The 23,107-nt window shown below is 42.4% G+C and overlaps 2 protein-coding genes and 1 long non-coding RNA gene across 4 annotated transcripts in view; 2 read left to right on the plus strand and 1 right to left on the minus strand.

Annotated features, from left to right (window-relative positions):
- The window catches only part of mef2aa (myocyte enhancer factor 2aa), a 154,440-nt gene extending 150,201 nt beyond the window's left edge, over positions 1–4,239 (plus strand). For both annotated transcript variants that reach the window (XM_079567398.1, XM_079567397.1), the window contains exons 8-9: positions 1,042–1,165; positions 3,044–4,239. In XM_079567398.1, coding sequence (XP_079423524.1) covers positions 1,042–1,165; positions 3,044–3,359 — 440 coding nt within the window. In that variant the 3' untranslated portion in view covers positions 3,360–4,239. The remainder of the gene's footprint in view (positions 1–1,041; positions 1,166–3,043) is intronic.
- LOC306971228 overlaps positions 1–23,107 on the minus strand; it is a 534,022-nt gene that overhangs the window by 10,980 nt on the left and 499,935 nt on the right. The gene's annotated exons all lie outside the window — the stretch shown is intronic.
- mctp2a (multiple C2 domains, transmembrane 2a) overlaps positions 18,321–23,107 on the plus strand; it is a gene marked incomplete at its 5' end in the record, with an annotated part of 111,629 nt that continues 106,842 nt past the window's right edge. The window contains one exon of the mRNA XM_079568396.1: positions 18,321–18,510. Coding sequence (XP_079424522.1) covers positions 18,321–18,510 — 190 coding nt within the window. The remainder of the gene's footprint in view (positions 18,511–23,107) is intronic.

Here is a 23,107-nt window from a genome sequence, read left to right on the forward strand (position 1 = left end):
TTAATTGAAACACAAAGCAAGCACAAAGCAAAGACAAGACATTGCAAGACATTGATCAAGATGCGTTTTTATCAAATGTCCATTAAAGGAATAGGCCACCGTTTTTACATACTAAGATATGTTCTTAGCTCACTTTAGTCGAGTTAATATATCCCCGTCTGGTCTTTGTCCGCGCGCTCTGTCACGCAAACGGAGCACATACGCAGCCTCTCCCACATGTCACATAGCTCCGAAAAAGCTCACGATAGAAGCTACCAAGCTCTTCCACGTGTTCCCTATTTAGATAAAGTTACGTGTTTTCATGCAAAGTATATTTACACAGAAATGTAGCATGTCGATTTTATAAGCAAATAAAAAGGGGGACTATATTGTGAGGCGTAATGATACGAGGAGTAAAATGTCCGCGTAGTAACTCCTAAAGACTTCCCCCGCTCACTTCCGTCAATAACCTTTAGGAGTTACTGCGCGGACGTTTTACTCCTCGTATCATTACGCCTCACAATATAGTCCCCCTTTTTATTTGCTTATAAAATCGACGTGCTACATTTCTGGGTAAATATACTTCGCATGAAAACACTTCACGTAACTTTATTTAAATAGGGAACACGTGGAAGAGCTTGGTAGCTTCTATCGTGAGCTTTTTTGGAGCTATGTGACATGTGGGAGAGGCTGCGTATGTGCTCCGTTTGCGTGACAGAGCGCACGGACAAAGACCAGACGGGGATTTATTAACACGTCTAAAGTGAGGTAAGAACATATCTTAGTATGTAAAAACGGTGGCCTATTCCTTTAAAGTGATATAATAATCTAAATGTTATATATATGTATTTTATTCTTGTGAAGTCCCTCCTTCCTGGATCTCAGCATCTAATCAGAGCCCAGTATGAATCTAGCATCTACCAGCGTTTGGCTCCGCCCCTCACCCTAATTGAAGCTCATTGACCCTCGAGACTGTCGGGGCATTGCGTACTGTATACACGACCTGCCGGGCACGCCTTGTTTTGACTCTGGACGCTGATCGTCTTGTGTTTGTGTCCACAGACTACTCCCTGAGCAGCGCAGACCTCTCGTCCCTCCAGGGTTTCGGCTCCCCGGGTCTGTCACTCGGCTCCGTGTCGGCATGGCAACAGCACCCACTGGGCCAGGCGGCGCTCAGCTCCCTGGTGTGAGTGTATAGGAGGGTGTACGGGGCGTGATCCAACTTGTCTCGAAAGACTTCTGAACGTCACAGGGCGAAATGTTTATGTTGTTGAGCTATACTTAGGAGTGACAGTGCTCTATTTCAGGGGAGAAAATGGTTGCTCTTCCCCCGGTGAGTGAAAAGTGACGAAAGCTTCACGGTGATAGTGCTTCTTCATTCACATGGGTTTGAGTGATCTCGTTCTGGTTCTGGAGTTTTGTAACTTGTACAGACCCAATTTAAAGTCGGAAATTGAGCTCAACTAAGTAGATTACTGTCGGCTCGTTTTCCTTTTTCCATGGCCCCTCGCGCATTATCTAGGCCTAATGAATCTTTAAACGACAGCAGAACCGTGTCCCACTAATTAATTATATCATATGCATGGATATACCTTTCTTTTTCACACTTGCCTTTTCCCAAACGCTTTTTCACTCACACAGACTTTTACTGTTTTGCGTGAAGCCGTGAGATTGGACTAGTTTGGAGTGATGTTCAATGTCCAATGGTATCTTCCTATTCCAGATGGATCAAAGAGAAACGCTACGAAAGCTGTTTCTGATTTCAATGCCTTAGCCATGGTTTGATAGAATTTCATGAAGATAAAAAATGTTGGCGTATGCAACTTTTTATGTAAAAAAAAAAAGTCCATCCAGATAGATACAGACAGCAGCGCGTCATAGGAGGGGGAGTGGCTTCGCCGAGAGGGAAAATAGAATCTTCAGGGAAACGAGCCATTTTCTGAAAAAATATAAACTTATTTATCCCATACAAATAAAGTAAAGTCTAAATCGGGTCCATATTGATGTTTCTTCACAGCAGATTGTTCAGTAGACGCAAAATGGCAGTTGTAGCTAGCACTAGCACGATGCTAACATGTAGAATCATCTCCACTATTTATGTATTTATGGGCTGTTGAACCATTTTGCTCCTCTCCATGTCTTTGTATCTTTATTTAGCAGAAAACGATATTCATATTTCAGCATTTGTTAAATTAACTGTTTTCAAACATGACCATATATGGGCGATTCCAGAGATGCCGTCTGTATCTATACGTTTGTTATGTGTGGCGTCACGACTTCCGCTTCTGGGTTCTAGCAGACAGGCAAATATGCGAGAAAAAAAAACTAAAAAACTCTTTAAAACAACCATCAATATTTCTGAAACTCAACAGAGAGTTACTGAACCTACTTATTTCTCAGAGTCATTAGCCAAAATTTCAGCACCTATGCTAAAAAAAACACTAAAGTCGGGACTTCCGGGGTTAGCGTAGCTGCTGTGCCGTTAGCATTCATGTCCGCTAAACCGGAACTACCGATTTTGGTAAATATTACTTTTATAGCAGTAGGTACAGTATTTTTGGCCGATGGGTCTGATAAATAAGTATGTTCAGTAACTCTCTGTTGAGTTTCTGAAATATTGATTGTGGTATTGAAGAGTTTTTTGTAGTTTCGCGCACATTTGTGGACCCGGAAGTAGAGCTGAGACGTCACCACTTAACAAACGTATAGCCTGTAGGACGCTGGAATGTGTACGTATCCATGGTTACGTTCACATTCCATTCCAAAAACCCACCAAAAACCCTTTAATAATAATATTTACTTTCTAGCCTAAAAAGTTGCATAGTGCACCTTTAACTATTATTACTAATATTCTATTGTTGAAGCGCTCTAGTCTGAAATTTTTATGCTCCGTAAATCATTGCTCTGACCTGTTCATCACTGCGCCATGGATTTGTTAGCATGCGGTTAGCAAAAAGTGAAAGCTTGTTTTCACCGTTTTCAGGCCAGTTTCATAAACTTAACTGTCTTTTCCTGCATGCGTGATGTCTCCACTCAAACGCCTCCCTGTTCCTCTTCCTCACAGTGGCGGGGGTCACCTACCTCAGGGCTCCAGCCTCTCCATCAACACCAGCCAGGGCATCTGCATCAAGTCGGAGCCCATCTCCCCCCCTCGTGAGCGAGTTACTCCCTCCGGGTTCCCCTCTCATCATCACCACCATCATCAGCAGCAGCAGCAGCAGCCGGCGCAGCAGCTCCAGCAGCAGGGCGCCCCCAGCAGGCAGGACGTGGTAGGGCGCTCCCCCGCGGACAGCCTCAGCTCCTCCTGTAGCTCCTATGACGGCAGCGACCGGGAGAGTCCGTCGGTCAAGAGGCTGCGGATGGACTCGTGGGTGACCTAAAAAAAAATGAAATAAAACGCCACCCGGTAGAATGGCTTCGGTCGTCGGGTCGAAAGATGCGGGAGAAACCTCATCCTCCAGGGTCCTTGGAGCTTTCATCAAAACTGTTATTTCAAATTTGTAAGATTTCAAACGCGGCAATGGCACCTCAGTTGGCGGGACTGGACACGCAGAAGCAGCAGGGTACTCGGAGAACCGCGTAGGGGGTAGTTACTGTAGTCACTGGTCTAGTTACTTTCGGACACTATGTTGCTGTTTTTGCTGTTTGCCAGGTGTAACCAATCGGAGAAGGCTGATCCGCTACAGGTAAAGGACTCTTATTTAAATCGTACCGTCCGCTCAATTTAAGGGATCGAGTTACATGACTTTTGCCCCGTTCCGGACGTCATTCGTAGGACTTTTGCCCATACAAAAGTTTGAATTTTTGGGGGTTTTCACTTGTAAATTGCCATTACAACGGTCCATTTTTATCTCGGGAACAGATCCTTTTCACCAAACATGGCGCTCGTTTCGGTTTAACTCAAATGCCAGGAACAACGACCTCCTATCCCATGGTAACTTTAATTAGTGAGACAATTGGAAATAAATAGTCCGTGGTAGACAACTTTAGTTCGCTGATGAAGTCTTTAGGATGCGAGGCGAAACGTTCTACACTTCAACTACAGAATAATGAAGATGAATCAAGAACCCTTATTGAAGACTGATGCGCAATCACTTACGAAATGTTGGAAATAGGAGGAGTAGGGTGTTAATATTTCACTGAAGGACACTGTGTCCATAAAGGCAGGTGTTTCTCAAGCCCCAGTGATCCAAAATGGGAGAGTATTGATATCAATGGCCACGACTGAGCAGGTGCACCTGTGTCTATGGAAGTATTATATTATCTAGGATTATCTAGGATAGGGTACAAACCACCCCCCCCATGACCGCTCTCATTTTTCATCAGTGGCCGATCTGTGGTACTCCAGGAAGGATTTTGTCATAGAGCAACCATGATCCTCTTGATCGACTGACAGGGCACGTTTCAGAAATGTGGCGATCATCAGCTATTTTACCATCCAGGCCTGTTTCTCCTTTTGAAATATTTTTGTACCACTCAAAAAATTGCTTTTAGGACCTAGCCTAGCCTCGCTGTAGCTTCCCACTGTGCTGGTTGGTCTGATTCCATCACGTGATGCGGGTAGTGTTGCACATGAGAGAAACCAATAATGTGTACGCAGGCCTTTGAAATCAACACAGCGCCATCTTGGATAGCCATTTTGACTGTGTTCCGCATGCCAGAGCTAAAGCATGCACGCTAGCTAGATTAGGGCTAGAGCGCTCGTGTCTCGCACCAAGAAGGTCACGGATTCGATTTTCAGATTGGGTCGGGCCGTTCTGTGCCGGGTTTACCTCAAACATGGGGAGACGAATTAAAGAGTGGGGTCATGGCGCTCTTGAACGGCCCATGCTGCAATACCACGCAATGGCCACTAGTCAAAGTGCTCCATCCAGTTCTACCAATGTTTCTGTCTTGAAGCTAGCAGCCAATGCTAAGTTAAATTTGTGCACTACGGACTAACAAAAAGACTCAATTATGTGCAATCGTCAGGCTGATCATGAATATAACGGGACAGGAAGTCGTCTGCCACCGGTATTTTGAGCAAAGCAGAACAAACGTCATGCTCCGTGAAAAGGGGTCTATTTGAATACCAGACCTTTATATCAAGTGGCCTCTTTGGATTAACTCACTCATGTTTGAAGATGCCAAGAGGCGAGCGGGGAAATGCTCACCACGCTCCGCATACAAAAGTCAAGACTACTTATTAGCAGTACTGTCGCTGGGTTGAAAAAAAAAAAAAAGAAGAATAGAATTTATTGCAATAATGGATCATTCTATAATTTAAAAGTGTAGAATATTTATCGCGCGATGCAAGATGAAGAAGCTAGTCCAGTTGAGCTGGTGAGACGGACTCCGGAAAACACATCAGTGATATAAGCCAAAGCTGTTGTTTTTGTTTTTGTACAGTTGCCGTGGTTTCTAACAGTTCACTCGATTTATGATTTTATTTCCCGTTTAAATTTTTTTTGTATTATTTGTTTAACTTGATGTAAAACGTGTAACTAATCTTGAACTGATTTCAAAAGCCATGAACATTACGAGGGGTGGGAATCGAAAGGGCGTCAGCGACGTGTATGAAGTATGAAGTACAGTATATCCAATAAAAGCTTGTGATGAGCTGTATCCACTGCCAGGATATTTCACCGTTATGGACAAAAAATAATTCTACATAAGCATTTGATCATCTTTGTGAATGTCATCTACGCCCTTTAGGTTCTCGACCCTGGATTTGCTGTATGACTGAAAATTCGAGCCAAACTTATTTGGATGTATATAGTAACATTAATATAAGATCAGGGTTAGCATACATTCTTCGACACATTGTACCACCCCGATTTTCAAGAAAAGCTATATTTTTGTGGACGTTTACATGAGGCTGTTTGAAAATCACTCTTCTTTCATGTTTGACAAATCTTAAACCGGTCCCACACAATGCCAAACTGTCTTTTTTTGAGCTTTTGACCATCTTCTTTCATTAAACTATGTCTAGAGTCCGGCGTGCTCTGTTCCACGACATACGTAATACAGGACTTGTAAGATTGCCCTTTATTATGCAACTAAGCAATTTTACTGGGAGCGGATATTGTTTTTAGGAGAGGTGTGGGCTTGAGTCACTCATTTAATGACTTGAGTTTATCACATGGACTTGAGACTGGACCTGGATTTGAGCACTAATAACTCTGACGTTGCCTTGGACATGAACAGTTCCACAAGGCCTGTCTGTGATGTAGAGACTTGCTAACCTCTGGTATTGGAGCTGTTATGTCTGGGCTTCCCTGGTGGATCCGAGATTTGGACCAATCATGTGGCACAAAAAAGCCATCCTTATTTCAAAAGTATTTAAAGGAACAGGCCACCATTATTCCACATATGTTCTTGAGATATGTTCTTACCTGAGCATAGACAAGTTTATACGTACCTTTCTGGTCGCTTCCAACTTCACCCCTGTTTGGAGCTATAGCAATACATTGTGAGAGGCCAAATGCTAACGGCATCTTTTGTTGTTTTTGCGTGACTGAGGGCACACAGTTCTTCCATACTGTGATATGTTCTTACCTGAGTTTAGACAAGTTGATACGTACCTGTTTGGTCTTTGTGCGTACCCATGGAAGAGCGTGGTAGCCTCCAACTTCACCCCTGTTTGGAGCTATAGGAATATACTGGGAGAGGCCAAATGCTAACAACATCTTTGGTCGTTTGGTCGTCATCAACTCGTCTTTGCTCAGGGAAGAACATATCTCAGTATGGAAAAACGGTGGCCTGTTCCTTTAAGACTAGTTGTAACTGGCTGAAACAAAGTGTGCGTCATCCAAACAGTTCCAAATTATCCAATGAAAGCTCGTCCTGAATTCCCTGATTGATGTTACTTTGCTGACGTTATTTGCTGTAACATCAATCAGACTGTTACCAGGTTGTTGGTACGAAGCAACCAAATTATTGTATTAGCAAATGTTGTTGTCCAAATCTTATTGCCTTCGTTAACCCTATGAAGACATGAAAGGACTTGTAAAGGCACAGGACTGGCCTCGACGTGTGAATCACCGACTTGAGACTTGATTGAGACTTGCCAAACTAGAACTCATTCCCACTGCTGTTTTTTTTTTGTCTCAATGCCTCATCTGGAGGAGTCTCTTTGTGTCCTGTCGTGGCACTTTTGGTATGGCAATTATCCAGAAAATATCCATTGTTTCCCAGACATTTTCAAAGGCTCTAAAAAAGACAGAATAATGCATCATGTGGGACATTCATAACAACATTGACCCCGATTTCTCTGTTTTAAATACAGGTGAGTGATGGGCATGCTAGCGTTGTTTCTGTGGTTGGATACACACTGCCAACCTTCAAAACAAGGTCCAGCCACTCCATTAACCCAAAGGTTCTGTACGTAGCTTTGACTGGAACATAAGCTATCCTTAAAAAAAAAAGAATAACATGTGGAAAGAAGTGCGTCCAGGCCTTTTCACCGAACTCATGTCTTTGGCCATATCATGTAAATATTCTCCTGTAGGATTTGTTCAATATAACTTGAGTCCATTTGATAAGTATGTAAGAGATACAGCTTGTGAAGGAAATCTCCAAACAGGAAATCCGGAAATGTTTTAGGGTAGAATTTACGCCTCAAGCTAGCTGTTGACACCTGAGAAATAGCCAGCACTTTTTCCTTTTCTTTTATCATGTTTCATCCTCAGAGCAAGCAAATCCAACATTAAAATGTGACGGTTGATTCACAAAAGAAATGATGAGAACACCTTCCAAAATACACTGTTTTTAAAAGTGTTTTACAAAACTTGGGAAGGTGTCGTCGAAACCGCTAAGTAGAAGCTAACAGATTTGCTCTACAGCTTTTTTCAACAGTTTTCCACAAAAAGGAAAATGTATATGGTAATGTGTGCTTGATAGCTAGATGATTACTGAACTTCATGCCAGATACTGCTTTTGAAATTAGTTGTAGCTGTAACATACTTAAACGGTAGAATAGCAATGTATTCAGTGCGGGCTAACTGAAGCTCATTCATGCTAGCAATTTGGCTGCGTTTCTGGAGCTAGCACCTGTACCTATTACTGTAGAATTGGGCAACAATGAAAATTTAAATAGGGAAAGGAAAATAAGACAAACATGTGGAGGTCAGAATGACAAGCCCTGCACCATAATGACTAAAAAGGGGCAAAAAAGAAATTTTAAAGGAAAATACACAGCAAATCTGTGGACTGTAAATGGTTCTTTGTATCAACACCAGGCTATCATTAGCAAGAAAGTTGCTTCTTGGATGAGAGGCAAAACATATTAAACAAAAAGTACTTTTTAAATTCTCGCTCCCATATGAGTTCGGGAAATTCCACAGTTACCATGGAGATCCGCCATCTTTGCAGCTGTTAGCATACACTTCCATTGACTAACATTAGCTAAAAACAGTATAAAAAGTGGAGAAAATAGCTGTGGAACAACTCTGGGTTACTGCTGGTAAATACATTTAACACGCTGTGGTGTCCAGGTGTTTTAATGTGAACAATAACTCCAGTATTTTAACTTTTAAGATGTTAGTTTACCATTTCTGCTAATCCCATAATGCTTAGCGATAAGACATCACATTCCCGAACTCTATAGCTAGCAATAGCCTCTGTTAGCTTACTGTCAAGCAGTTGCCAACTGGTTTTTCTTCCCAAACTCATCCCCCAAAACTGGCGTCCTTTTTTCCCGCAGTGTTATCTTTAAGCTAATAAAAGCCACAAGAATAGAATACCCATAGACAAAAAATAAACCGTGGATGGATTTTCTGTTTGGAGATTCTATTCAGAAACAATATCTCACCCATACAGTGACATCACAATGAACATCTTGTACAAAATATGGTTGAACTTTTGGCTGATGGATGGCCATCAACCATTTTTTTTCTTTTCTGTAGGCCTACAGCAATGCTTATGCAGTAGAAGCAGAGTATTTGAAGGTGCTCAAGTTCTGTACATGTTTCACACCGCACACGTACACCTGCGAGTAGATGACTTTGGCATAACTCATCAACATTAAGTCATGTTTTCAATCTCGCTGCTGGATTGCACACATTTGCAGGAGGAGGAGTTTGCTGTATAAGACAGGCGCGGCGATGCGTTCACTGTCCCGGTTTTTAATGGCGGGTTCATTCTGAGCTTTTCTTCTGCCAGTCCCCATCCTTAGCTTCATGGTAGCTCCCAGACTTGTCAGCGATGATCTATGCAGCGATTCAGACGCTTGATGTCATTCGGCCCTGTCGCAATTATGGGATTCAGGTCAAACTCAGGGTAAGAGGGGGTTATGCTTAAATTCCTAAGCACTATGGCAGAGCGGTTAGACGTCCTTTCACGCAAAAGGTTCCAGATTGGAGTGGAGTTTGAATGCTCAACGTCTCCCTTTCCGATCGGTTTCTCTTTGGTTTGGGTCAAATGCAGAGAACTTCGAGGTTTTCAAATATCGCCGACATTTCGCTTCAGCTTCACCTCGCGCTCGCAGTCAGAGTCTGGCTTTAGGCACGTCAATCGACCGTGTCTCGTCTGAGTGCAGGAGAACATTGGCCTATTCCTTTGTTTTTACAGAGAGATAGAACAAAAGTACAAACAATCGGACCAACTGGATTGTCGTGTTGTTGTCTTTTTATGAAAAATGCGTATTTCACTGTATGAGTGGTTAGTTTGGTGCCTTTACTTTCTATCACGGTGGACGCTATGATGCTCGAGGATCAAATTGTTTTCTAGGGTTTCTGTATGGAATGTATGCGTAGCCATGGAGATGGTTCCATCAGTAGAGAAACCCTGCCAGAAACTCTGAAAGCATCTGACCCTGGAGTGTTATAGAGGCCACTGTGATTGAAAGTAAAGGGTTATAAAAGGACATTATAGTTAAATCTCTGTGAATTGGGTGTGGGGTACTTCTGACCACCCACACAGCGGATGACTCACTAGAATGTCATGTATGTATGAATATTCCTAAAACATTTGCGTAAAAAGCACCTTTATGCACCTTTACTGCCCATTTTCTTCCTTAAAACATGAAGCTTCGTCATAATCTATAATCAACAGACTTAGCCTGAAGAAACTCCATGTTTTGTAGGGAAACATTGACTTTAAAGGGTAACTCAACACTAACCCTACTTGTTTTTATGCTTACAAACTATATATTACATAGAAAAGATTCAAAACATAAATGTACAGGTTCTCTTAGACCTGGAACTACTCTCAACTTGTTCCCATGAAGGCTTCTGGCTTAATTTCGGCCATTATTTTGTAAATTTGATCACAATTAGTTTGCATATTTCACTGTCCTGTAGGGAAATGTGTCCTCTGTATTTGACCCATCTTTAAATGACAGCTGAGAGATTATCTTAGTGTGTTGTGTGTTTTAGGCCAAGGTGGGAGACCCGCAGGAATCCCACACCAACAAAAGGGAGAGCGTAGAAACTCCCAAACCTGGGACCTTCTTGGTGAGAGATACCCCCGCCATGCCACCTTCTACATATCTTCGAGTTTAACCTAGTCTTTGTACAGCAGGGCCTTTCATAGGAGGGAAAAAAAAAAACACTTTGGGCATAATAGCACTGACTGTTCTGTCGATCCTTAAGTGCCATAGCTCCATGTCGCTGGAATCAAACTCACAAACCCGATTTCTCACGATTCCCCCATTTTCCCATAAACGGACTTTGAAGAGCAGGTATAATATTTATAGCAATAATCATGAAAACAACATAAAAGTGCCGCCCTGAGAAGCGGCATCACCTCATATTCGAGCACATACTAGCACTTAAACGAACATATCAGGGAGTGTTGTAGAGAATATGCACAGTTAGGAAATGCCTTATCCCAAAGAGAAAGTGAATCAATGCAGACTTAGAAACGACCAGACCTGCCTCATCTCAGAAAAAACCTCGCACCAAAACGCTGCAATAAAAGGAGGGCTTGTTCCGTTATAGCTTAAATTGTCGGACTCTGTTTCTAGGGTTTGTTTTCGAGCAAAGTTATATTCCACCGGGGTAAGAAAATTGCACTTAATCAATCAAACTTCTGTCACACAATGTTACCGCGCTGGCAGATAACTTTGCTTGAAATTATGTAGGCCTAGTTCTAGTCTAGTGTACGGAGGACCAGAACTGTCAAAACAATAAAAAAAAAAATACATACATAAAAAAGATGCACAAAAATGATAAATGAGTAAATAAATATACAAACAAATAATGAACAAAAATAAAGGCAAGAAACAGCAGGTGAAAACAATGATGATTTTTTTTTTTTTTTTCATGTAGTGGTAAAAAAAATAAAAATAAAAATAGGCAGAACTTGTGATACATTTCCCCCCCTCATATTTATCTTAAAATAACTCTATTTTTTCCCTACTTACCTGAAGGTCTCGCCTCAATCTACTCATTGAATAATGTGTTCTGGCAGTTCTGGTCCTCCGTATTTTGAGTGAGACGCTACCAATCAAACTTCTGTCATACAATGTTACCGCGCTGGCAGATAACTTTGCTTGAAATGATATAGGCCTAGTTCTAGTCTAGTGTACGGAGGACCAGAACTGCCAAAACAACAACAACAAAAATACATGCATACAAATTATATACAAAAATGATAAATGAGTAAATAAACAAACAAACAAAGAATTCACAAAAATACAGACAAGACACAGCAGGTGAAAACACTGATATATATTTTTTTTCATGTAGTGGTTAAAAAAAAAAACACTACATTTTTCCCCCTCATATTTATCTCTAGACGTTTCAAGTTTGCATCTCTAAATTGTATTTTTTCCTTATTTCCCGTCTCAACCATTGAATAACATATTCTGGCAGTTCTGGTCCTCCGTATTATAAGACGCCCTACCAACCAAACTTCTGTCATACAATGTTACCGCGCTGGCAGATAACTTTGTTTGAAGTGATATAGGCCTAGTTCTAGTCTAGTGTATGGAGGACCAGAACTGCCAAAACAATAATAATAAAAAAATACATTAAAAAAGATATACAAAAATGATAAATGAGTAAACAAATAAACAAACAAACAAATAATTAACAAAAATAAAGGCAAGACACAGCAGGTGAAAACACAGATTTTTTTTTCATGTAGTGGTTATAAAAACCCACTACATTTTTCCCCCTCATATTTATCTCTAAACGTTTCAAGTTTACATCTCTAAATTGTATTTTTTCCTTATTTCCCGTCTCAACCATTGAATAACATGTTCTGGCAGTTCTGGTCCTCCGTATTATGAGTGAGACGTTCTACCACTAAATCACTGTCCCTCCAAAAATATGTCAAAAATCCCCAAATCAGATCCTCATCCCGAAGTCCCTTTTCCTTGCAGTGCGCCGGGCCAGTGAACGCAGCGCCGCGCCTCTCTCTTTTGTACAAATTAGTGCACAAGCTGAATGTGATCGTACGGAGGATCGTTACACTTTGGACTTTTTCCCCCTTTTTTGGCTGCGGGAGGGAGGACCCTGCTTGGCTTCGTGGCTTTTCTATCGAAAAACAAAAGTCCGTGTTTGCTATAATTGTTTATATTGCCGTAGTTCCTTTTTAGCTGAGCGGGCTGTTCCCGGACGGACTCTGGGACCGTTTGGCGGCACAAGCTGGACTTTGTTGTTGCCAAAACTGAAATGATTATTTGTTTAGAAAAAAGGAGATTTTAAGTTACTGTTTCTTTCCTCCCCGCCGCCCCTGAGGATGTGTTGTTTTGTTTTTATTATAAATATTCAAGTGGACTTTTTATTATACAGGAGTAAGAGACTATTATGGGTATTGTTGTACAAAATTTGTATTCCTCACAAAGTAAAAAAAAAACCTTGGCTTTGAAATGTGTATTTTAGGTCCTCTCTCTTTACTGTAAAAAATGAAGTACTTATAGAATTTGTTCCTGTGACGTCCCAGAGCGTAGAAAAGTTTATTAAACACCTCTGTATATGCTCATGTCTGATCATTTGTCGTTGATTTTATTTGTGTTTCTAAATAATATATTCCATAAATATATATACACGTGTTCTTTCACTGCACATCCTGTTCTATAGCCCAGTGACTCGACTGAAGTACATGTACTTACCAATATACCAGATGTAATGAGCACTAGTGACGATTTCTGACATTTCACTACCCACGGCCATCAGTGAGAGAGAGGAGGGCGGGGGGAAGAGACAGAAAGGTGAGAGGAGAGAGAGAAAAGGAGGGAAAGAGAAAGACGGGGGCAAGGAGAAAGTGTGAGGAGAGAAGAGAGGAGGGGAGGATGAGAGAGAGAGAGGAAGGAGTGAAGAGACAGGACAGGGAAGAGGAGAGGAGAGAAGACAGAAGAGAGAGGGAAGGGGGAGAGAAGAGAAGAGAGGGAGGATAAGAGAGAGGAGAGAAAAAAGAGAGGAAGGAGAGATGAGAGAAGATAGAAAAGAGAGGGAAAGGGGAGAGAAGAGAGGAAAGAAAAAAGAGAGAGGAAGGAGAGAAGAGACAGAGCAGGGAAGAGGAGAGGAAAAGGGAGAGAAGAGAGAGAGCGTGAGAAGAGAGGGAGAAGAGAGGGGGGATAGGAGAGAGGAGAGAAAAAAGAGAGGAAGGAGAGAAGAGGAGGGGACGAGGAGAGAAGATACAAAAGAGAGGGAAAGGAGAGAGAAGAGAGAGAGAGGGCGGAGAGAAGAGAGGGAGGATAAAAGAGAGGAGAGAAAAAGAGAGGAAGGAGAGAAGAGACAGGGAAGAGAAGAGAAGCGAGGGAGTATAAGAGAGGAGAGAAAAAGAGAGGAAGGAGAGAAGAGACAGGGAAGAGAAGAGAGGGAGGATAAGAGAGAGGAGAGAAAAAGAGAGAAAGGGGAGAGAAGAGAGGGAGGATAAGAGAGGAGAGAAAAAGAGAGGAAGGAGAGAAGAGGAGGGGACGAGGAGAGAAGATACAAAAGAGAGGGAAAGGGGAGAGAAGAGAGAGAGAGGGCGGAGAGAAGAGAGGAAAGAAAAAAGAGAGAGGAAGGAGAGAAGAGACCGAGCAGGGAAGAGGAGAGAAGATAGAAAGGGGAGAGAAGAGAGAGAGCAGGAGAAGAGAAGAGAGGGGGATAAGAGAGAGGAGAGAAAAAGAGAGAGAAAGGGAAGAGAATAGAGGGAGGATAAGAGAGGAAGGAGAGAAGAGACAGGGAAGAGGAGAGAGGATAGAAAAGAAAGGGAAAGAGAAGAGAAGAGAGGGAGTATAAGAGAGAGGAGAGCGAGAAAGAGGGAGAGAGGAGTGATAGAGACAGCCATGATCCCCCTCATCATCTCATTTTCATTGTCCGTATGACATCAAGGAAACAAACATTTCATCTTGAGGGTTTTCAGTGAGCCAAACAGGACTCATCTTTAAAAATTCATTTGTAATTCAATTGGCAAGCTTGTTTTTTTTGTTTTCTTAAAAGCTCACTTCGTAGTATTTTGGATTCTTCTGTTGCCAGCACAAAACACGCTCCTAGTGACCCGCCAGACACAGGACATTATATATTTGTGCAGTTGGTAATCAAAGAATGGATAAAAAAAAAAAACATGGACACTAAGGACATCTAGTGGTGACAAGGCCAAGCTACACCAATGCACTGTGTTGCAGTACATTTAGTATGCATGGGAGGGCGTCACAGAGCAACACAGAAATGGCAACATAACGGAAAGATAAACTATCCTTAGGTGGAGCTCAGTATTTTTCAGTCATCTGGACGTCATTCTGACTTAGACGAGCAGGAGGTAAAATTCCTTTCATAAAGTTAGTTACGGCGAGGGCTGGATACTGTTAGACGATACCAGTATGGCATCGAAAAAGATTTAGGTACTACCGGTATCGAAAAAATAAAAGTATCGAAATCAGGTACCCAAAAGAAATAAAACATTCTTTATATTCAAGTTTTGATGCTGTTGGTCATCCAGATTTATAAAAAAGTGAAAGACAAGTTGAAAAAAAAATTAAAAAGGTGGGAAAAATTGGGGAAAACAAAAGGATGCTACATATGGGAAATATTTGGGGATTCAAAAAAGCGAAATATTGTGGGGGGAAAAAATGATTTGGGATTTGGGAGAAAATTTTACATTTTGGGAAAATTGGGGGTCTTGTTTTAATAAGAGCAACATTTAAGGGAAAAAAGGGAAAAACAAACACTTGGAAAGTTTTTTTTTTCCGCCCTTTGTTGTTGTTTCACCTCAAACAAATGATACACAATGCAAAAGAAATGAAATGGAAAGGAAAGGAATAAACTAACATAATTCATCTGTTTTATAGTTCTAAATGACAAATAATTTAGTGTAGGTATCGAGAAAAGTATCGTTCGGGTATCGGTATCGATATTTCAAACATCCCAAGTCTTCACAGGGTTGAGTTTATGAGCAAGATTCACCACTTGGAGGGAGCAACGACAACAACAAGCTGCTATTTCACAGGAGACAAATGTATGATTTTACAAAATATTGAAGCACCAAGCAGATTTTATACTCACAAAAAAATGATTGTGAGCAGCTTATCGCAGCTAATCGCAGCTAATCGCAGCTAATCGCAGCTAATCGCAGCTAATCGCAGCTAATCGCAGCTAATCGCAGCTAATCGCAGCTAATCGCAGCTAATCGCAGCTAATCGCAGCTAATCGCAGTTTAGTTTCTGCTTCGACAGCTCGTGTTCCCACAGTTTAAGTCTCTAAAGCTCCTAAAAAGTGGATCAGAGCAAAACAAACAGCAGACTCAGTCAAACCGGAAATCCCTCCCATACTTAAATGCAAGGGCTTATGGGCCATAGGAATGAGGTGGATAGATGTGAGCCGCACATGCTAACCACGGTAAAATGCTAATGTGTTGAGCAGTTTAAAGGATCTGTATCATGCTATTTTAGCCATTCCAAAGTAAAGTATAGGCATTCATATGATGGAGTACTATTTTTTTTAGACAAATATAAGTATTTTCTCACACACGCTAACACACAAGCTAACACACAAGCTAACACACGTTTTGATTCACTCACCACCGCTCTGGTCCGTCGCTGTTTACATTATGAGACTCGCGTTGGTTATTAAAGTTAATCCACTTTGATTCTGGCCAAGGTTCACCAAACATCTATCAAGAGACAGTCATAGACAAACACTATTTTGGTGATAATCGCTGAATCCCGGAGAGAAATTCCAACTTCTGGCGAGTGTCCTCTTCTGTAGGAAGGGTTTAATACAGTGTTTTTCAACCTTTTCTGAGGCAAGGCACATATTTTTCATTGAAAAAATCACGAGGCACACCACAAGCAGAAAAAAAAAAAAAGTAACTCTGTAGCCCATATTCAGTAGGAACACCGTATAGTCTCGCTAAACACAATGCCATTGATCATCACAACCTGCGGCCACTTACTGATATGGAAGAGTATTACATGGTTACTCTGCTGAAACACTAGAGGGCACAGACATTTGAAAACTGTACATTATTTGCGGATAATAATGAATTTATTACAAACAAAAAAACTAGGTGAAATTGCATAATTTTCCAAGGCACACCAGACAATATCTCACGGCACACTAGTGTGCCACTGCACAGTGGTTGAAAAACACTGGTTTAATAGACTCCCATCCTCGTAGCCAGACGCACTTTTCTCTGACATTATTGTTAGGTAAGAAAAACGAACAGGTGTCCAGAGTAGGTTAGAAAGAGCTCCTTCTTCACACTTCTTTTTATTTTTTTCCTTTATTTCTTTCTGACAACAGAAATATTAAAAAGCTGTTTTACAAACTAAAATCAGGCCGTATGTATTTTCTACCCCCTACTTGCTCCAGAAATGTCCTAACAGACCAAAAAGACCTGTTCACCACAACTGCCCCTAAAATCCTGCACTGTCACTCAAAATGTAAAGTTGGGTCTAAAGTACCGTCATGTACAAGCTCAATCTAGAAACTGCAGTTACGCACAAGCCCTGAGGTGGCAGTAGCGAGTATAAAAATGTTGGATCCCATCTAGTCCCTTTAAACCAGGAGTGTCCAAAGTGCGGCCCGGGGGCCAAATGCGGCCCTCAGACCAATTTTTGGTGGCCCTCTGCCTTTTTGCTGATTCGGGACACATCATCAGAGAGAGTCCCTTTTATTTGAAATGTAATAATTCCACACAATTCTAACCTAACAACTAACCTTTCACTGTGAGACAGAGCTGGCATGAAGGTTTTGAGCAGAAATAAAGATTTGGGGCGCAATTTAAACCTCTGCTAGTCAAAGGTTTTGCGGCACTAACTACCGATCTATGGCCCTTCACCCTGTGTACGCTTCAGTATGCGGCCCCACAGGAAAAAAAAGTTTGGACATCCCTGCTTTAAACACTGAGTCAAACTGACACACTTTTGACACGACTAACTGTGAAATTAACAAAGGTTTCCTGTTACCTCTTTGATGAGTTCATTTAGTCTGAGGAGTGGAAGCAGATTTTTGTGAAATCGTGCTGTAGATGAACTTACAGCTACGTCTACATGCTAGTTTGCTAGTTTTGTACAAAAACGTGTGCTCTCTGGGCCGCGGTTTTGCTCTTATGTTCTTGAGCAATGATTACGATCACATACAAAATGCTTCAGTCGATCAGTGAGGTGAGATATTGTTACATATTGTAGTAGTGCAGCATGATTCCCCTCTGGTCTTCAAAATGGCTGCTTTATAAACATGACATCATCGGAAACGCACAGGGGCTGGACTGGGACTGAAAAACAGCCCTGGACTCTGACCAGCCTGGCCCAAATTAGCGTAATTGTGACTTCCACACATATTTTAACCGCCCACCCGCCTTAACATTAACGAGTGCATTTTCCCCAGTTTGGCTTTTTATTATTATTTTTTTCATTGGTATCATCAGCAAAAAAAACTGGAAAGGTGGTCGCAGAAACGGAAGCAAAATCATTAATATAAATAATCAATAATAACGGTCCCAAAATTGACCCTTGTGGTGCACCATACTCCACGGAATTCCTTTTAGATTCATGTTTTTTTATGCTGGGCTTTACCCAAATCTAAAAGCTTCTCTACTGGAGAGCAACAATGTAACGCCTCATTTGAAAGCTAAGACCTACAAAAGTGACGGAAACTTTTTGTCACGTCGCCACATTTTTGTTGTTTTTTTCTCATCCTCTTTTTCTCGCTATTTTGATGCTTTTCTTTTTAGCATTTAGATTTGGGTAAAGCTCGGTTGAGGCGGGACTGGTGGCCCTAGAGCCAGTGGCCCTTCTGTGCTTTTCCAGAATGGACATATGGCCAGTCCGCCCCTGGAAACGCATGCATTAACTCACTATACTGCTATATTTCTTTTATATTTTAGAAGCATGTACCCTACGCTCGCATCCTGATCCCCAAGGTGACTGCAGGTGAGTCGTGCGCTCCCCGTTCATCCCTGTCTAAACTCCAGCGACTTACCCCTCCATGTTTCTTGGCTCCCCTCGCCTCCGACCAGCTGTGTGCCAGTCTGTAGCATCGCCCGCGCCCATGTGCCCGCTCCCCCGACCACGGGCTTGCCTTGAGCCCTGCCACCTGCCGCGGGGGCCCGCCCTGTCCCCCCAGAGCCCTCCATACCTCCCAGCCCGACAAGCCCTGCCTTTCAACCGGGAGCCAAGTTTGGGCGCCGTCATGCGGGTTTGATCTCCCCGTGTAAGACACAGGCAAATATTGAACGAGTCGCGGGCCATGCTCAAACACATCTGCTGCCGTGCCGAAGAGAAAGACAGGGAGGCAGAGAGAGAGAGGGGAGGAAGGGGTGTGAAAGGGGAGAGAGAGACAGATAAAGTAGCAGAAGGGTAAAGAGAGGGAGGTGCGAGGAGAAGAGGATGGAGATATGAGGGAGAGAGAGAGAGAGAGAGCAGTGTGGGGGAAGAGGGGAGAGACCACCTGTCCCTCTCTGGGTTGTGCTGTACAGCCATTTTCATATTTGCCCCTCCTTACCACCTACTCCCACTTTTCAATATTGACAAAGCAATGTAAAAACGCGTGCACAAATGTTTAGTGCTGTTATTGTTTTGGAGATATTGATGATTGTTTTATCGGTCAGATCTGAGGTCACCCTGTCTCTTATAAAGCAGGGGTAGGCAACGTCTGGCCTCTGCTAAGAACCTGTGGCCCTCAGGATGTTTTTTTTGATGATTTTGAGGATGATATGACACAAATGAAAGATCAAATGCCTGTGAATGCTCTAAAAATGTGTGAAATACAGTCAATTCTTCATAAAATCTTCAAACAGAACCTGAATCGCCACTCTGAAACCAGTCACTTCTCTGTATAAACAGGCAATCAAGATATTTGACAAGAAACCTTTGAGAGGCATCATTGTGATATACAAAAGCACAAGCTTTTTACTTTTGAAAAACTTGGTAAATTTTAGTATACTGAAATTGACTTTTAAATGTCTGACAATTGTGTGTCACCTCTGTTCTCTGGCCTCATGGTGGGGGGGCTCTCTCAGACCTTCCACCAGAGCCTCAGTTAATGGGGATTGTGTGCTCCCAAAATTTAGAAAATCTTTTGGACAGTCGTGCTTCTCTTTCAGAGGGGCTACACTGTGGAACTCTCTCCCTACGGCTCTGAACGTACCATCTTTACCAGAGGCTCAAACAGTGGCTCAAATCGGCCCAAAGGTGTTCACATGTGTAAAATGTGTAAAATCTAGTTTAATAATCTGTTTTTTTGTAACCGTGTTAAATAATGTGTTTTATTTTTAAAGCCTAAAAGCCCCCTATGGACAGGTGTTGAAAACTTGCATCTGGTTCGTCCAATGTAATTGCTATGTCCATATTAAATAAATAAATAAATGAAAATAAATGAATGATACTTTTTTCGATCCCTATACAAAAATATCTGTCGTTTAGAAACAGAAAACGAAACAATAGTGTTTGGAAGATTTGCAAATTTACAACATCGGGTTCATCTCCGATGGCAAGAAATGTGTGAAAATGGGGAATAATTTGGGGGAAATGTGGCTCAAAATAAGGAAACATTGTGTGAAGAATTGGGACAAACATAAATGGGGAATAGATTGGGGAAATATAGAAAATATACATCCATCCATCCTTCTTCTTCCACTTGTCCGTTGCCGGGTCGTGGAGGCAGCTGTTGGAGTTGCCCAAATCACATTGCACCGGCCCCTTATGGCTCCTCCTGCAGGTGGTGGGTCCACGGAAGGACGGCCTCATGGTTCTAACCGGGCCTGTTGGTCTCTCATAAGGGGCTTCTGAACCACTCTTTGTCTGACCCGTCACCTAGGACCTGTTTGCCATGGGAGACCCTACCAGGGGCACGAAGCCCCCGACAACAGAGTCCCCAGGATCATTCGGGTGATCCAACCCCTCCACCACGATAAGGTGGCGTTTCCAGGAGGGGTATAGAAAATATTGTAATAAAAAATTGGGGAAAATAACCAAGTCACTTCCTCTAATGCTGTCCCTTGACCAACAACATCAAAACAGTATTTTCCCCCCCGGTAACTACATTTAGATACCAGTAGAACCTAAACTTTTCCCCCGATACCAGACTATCGTTTAGTGGTCGCCCTAATCGTGTACATACAACACTGGCATTTGTAGAAAATGGTGCTTTACATTGGGCTAAAATTGGCAGGTCCAGCCCTCGGTCTTTTTACAATGAAGAAAATCAGCCCTTCCACCAAGCAAACGTGCCGACCCCTGTTATAAAGCTTGACAACAGCTAAAAAATGATGTCAAATGGCGTCCAGTGTTGAGGGGCCCGGTTCACGATGGTGAGTTTGCTTTTCAGACTGAAGCATGAGGACGACGCTTTGGAGTTTTCGCAGGTCGGCCACATTACCACCACAGCCGCTCCGTCCCAGAGTTCAAATGAAGCTGTTTAAGGCGAGACACTGCAGGTGAATAGGGAAACATCTTTAAATTTACAGATATCAATTTGAAACTTTTGCTGTCGATCACTGGCATAAATGTGAGGAAAAAATACATTGCAAGTTTTCTGTCATTTTATCTTTTCATATAAGAACAAGGTGTTTTATGCCTAAAAATGCCCCAAATTTCCCATCTTTTCGGCGACGAAATCTGAATAATGGACAGAGCTACATTCAAATTACCAAGACTTTTTCAGAGGGGATTTTGGATTTCTTGTTTAGTTTTAAAATAAGCTGATTTTTAGTGGAAACATTTGTAAAAATGTAATTTTCGCCTTATTTCTTGACATTCAAAACTCAATAAATGGGGCTAGAGATTAGATAATAAAAAATCCCTCTGAATAAATCTTCCAAATATTGTTCAGTTCAAGGCTGGAAAATGTGAAGTCTTTAGGTCCGACTGACGTGGACATAGTGTCGCCACAATGTCAGAAAAATGTATTTTGAGAAAAAGGCCCTTGAAATTGCATTGTCCCATATAAGTCTATGGGGGAACATTGAATCAGCGCAATATTTAAACATGTTTTTGTGAAGATTAGGCATATTTTCTGTTTCTGAGTGAAAGCTTATATGTTCAGAGACCAATTTGGCCCAAAACCTGAAAACTGAAAAAATTGAGTTTTGCCTGTAGTGTCTCCCCTTAAACCAGCTTAAAGGGCTGCGGTTGGATTCACACTGACCCAACGGTGCCACTCTCGGGTCAAGAGACACTTTAGGTCGACCTCATTTGAGCCTGTGGGATGAGCTCACCACAAAACTGGGTGCTTGCTGAGAACAAACCTCTGGTGAAGATCCAAAGATTCCTCAAAGGTGTGCGAGGGAGATGGGGGGAAGAGTGAGGGAGAAAAGAGGAGAGAGAACAAAGTGATAAAGCAAAAACAGAGAGAGAGAGAGAGGAGAGATAAATGAAGTGAGAGAGAATGTGAACAGAGAATGGGAGAGGAGAGAGAAAAGAGTGACATAGTGGGGTAGCGGGGTCAAAGAGAGAGAGAGAGAGAGTGAAGAGCAAGTGAGAGAGAGTGTGTGTGGGGAGGAGAGAGAGAAAGAAATGGAGTGAGAGAGAGAAAATGAAAAGTAGTGAGAGAGAGAAGGAAACAGAGGAAATTAGAGAGCGAAAACAGCTGAGCAAGAGAATCTGGGAGTGGCGGGGAGAGAGGAGAGGGGAGAGAGAGTGAAAAGAGAGTGGGAGAGAGGAGGAGATAGAAGAGAGCAAAACATACAGAGAGTGGGGTCAGAATGAGAAAGAGAGTGAGAACCTAAGAGAAAAGTGCGAGAGCATGTAGGAGAAAGCAATGGAGTGAGTGAGAGAATGTGATGAGAGAGGTAGATAGGAGGAAGAGAGCAAAACGTCAGGGAGAGTGGAATTAGAGAGGGACCAAAAACGGCAGAGAGAGTGGAGGGTGGGAAGCGAAAAGGTTAGGGAGAGCCTGCCTGAGGAGGAGAGAGAGGAGAAAGAAATTAAGTTGAGGGTGAAAGTGAACAGAGAGTGGGAGAGGAGAAGAGAGTGACATATCGGGATACTGAAGTTAAAGAGAGAGCAAAAAAGGCAGAGAGAGAGAGAAGCTAAGAGAAAGTGAGAGAGCGAATCTGGGTGAGGAGGAGACAGTATGGTAAAGAGATAGGAGAAAGAAATGGAGAGGGAGAAAGTGAACAGAAAGGAGGGAAAGAGAACAAAATGTAGGGAGAGTGGAAGAAGAAAGAAGGAGCAAAACAGGCAGAGAGAGAGAGAGAGGGGGGGGGAGAGAGAAGCTAAGAGAAAGTGAGTAGAGAATCTGGGTGAGGAGGTGACAGTCTGGTAGAGAGAAGGGAAAGGGGAAGGGAGCAAAATATAGGGATAGTGGAAGAAGAGAGAAAGAGCAAAACAAAAAAAATGCAGAGAGAGAGAGAAGCAAAGAGAAAGTGTGAGCGAGGAGAAGAGAGTGACATATAAAGATAGTGGAGAATGACAGAGCGAGAGAGAGAGAGGGAGGGGGAGAGTGAGAGAGAAGCTAAGAGAAAGTGGGAGAGAGGATAAGAGAGTGAAATATAGGCATAGTGGAGAAAGACAGAGAGAGAAGCGAAGAGAAAGTGTGAGCGAGGAGAAGAGAGAGTGACATATAAAGATGGAGAATGACAGAGCGAGAGAGAGGAGAGGGAGGGGGAGAGTGAGAGAGAAGCTAAGAGAAAGTGAGAGAGAGAATCGGGGTGAGGAGGAGACGACAGTGTGGTAGAGAGAGGAGAAAGAAATGGAGAGAGAAAGTGAACAGAAAGGAGGGAAGAGAGCAAAATATAGGGATAGTGGAGTTAGACAGAGAGAGACAGAGAGAGA

The sequence above is a fragment of the Gobius niger genome (genome assembly GCF_951799975.1).
Source record: "Gobius niger genome assembly, chromosome: 12".
NCBI classification, from domain to species: domain Eukaryota; kingdom Metazoa; phylum Chordata; class Actinopteri; order Gobiiformes; family Gobiidae; genus Gobius; species Gobius niger.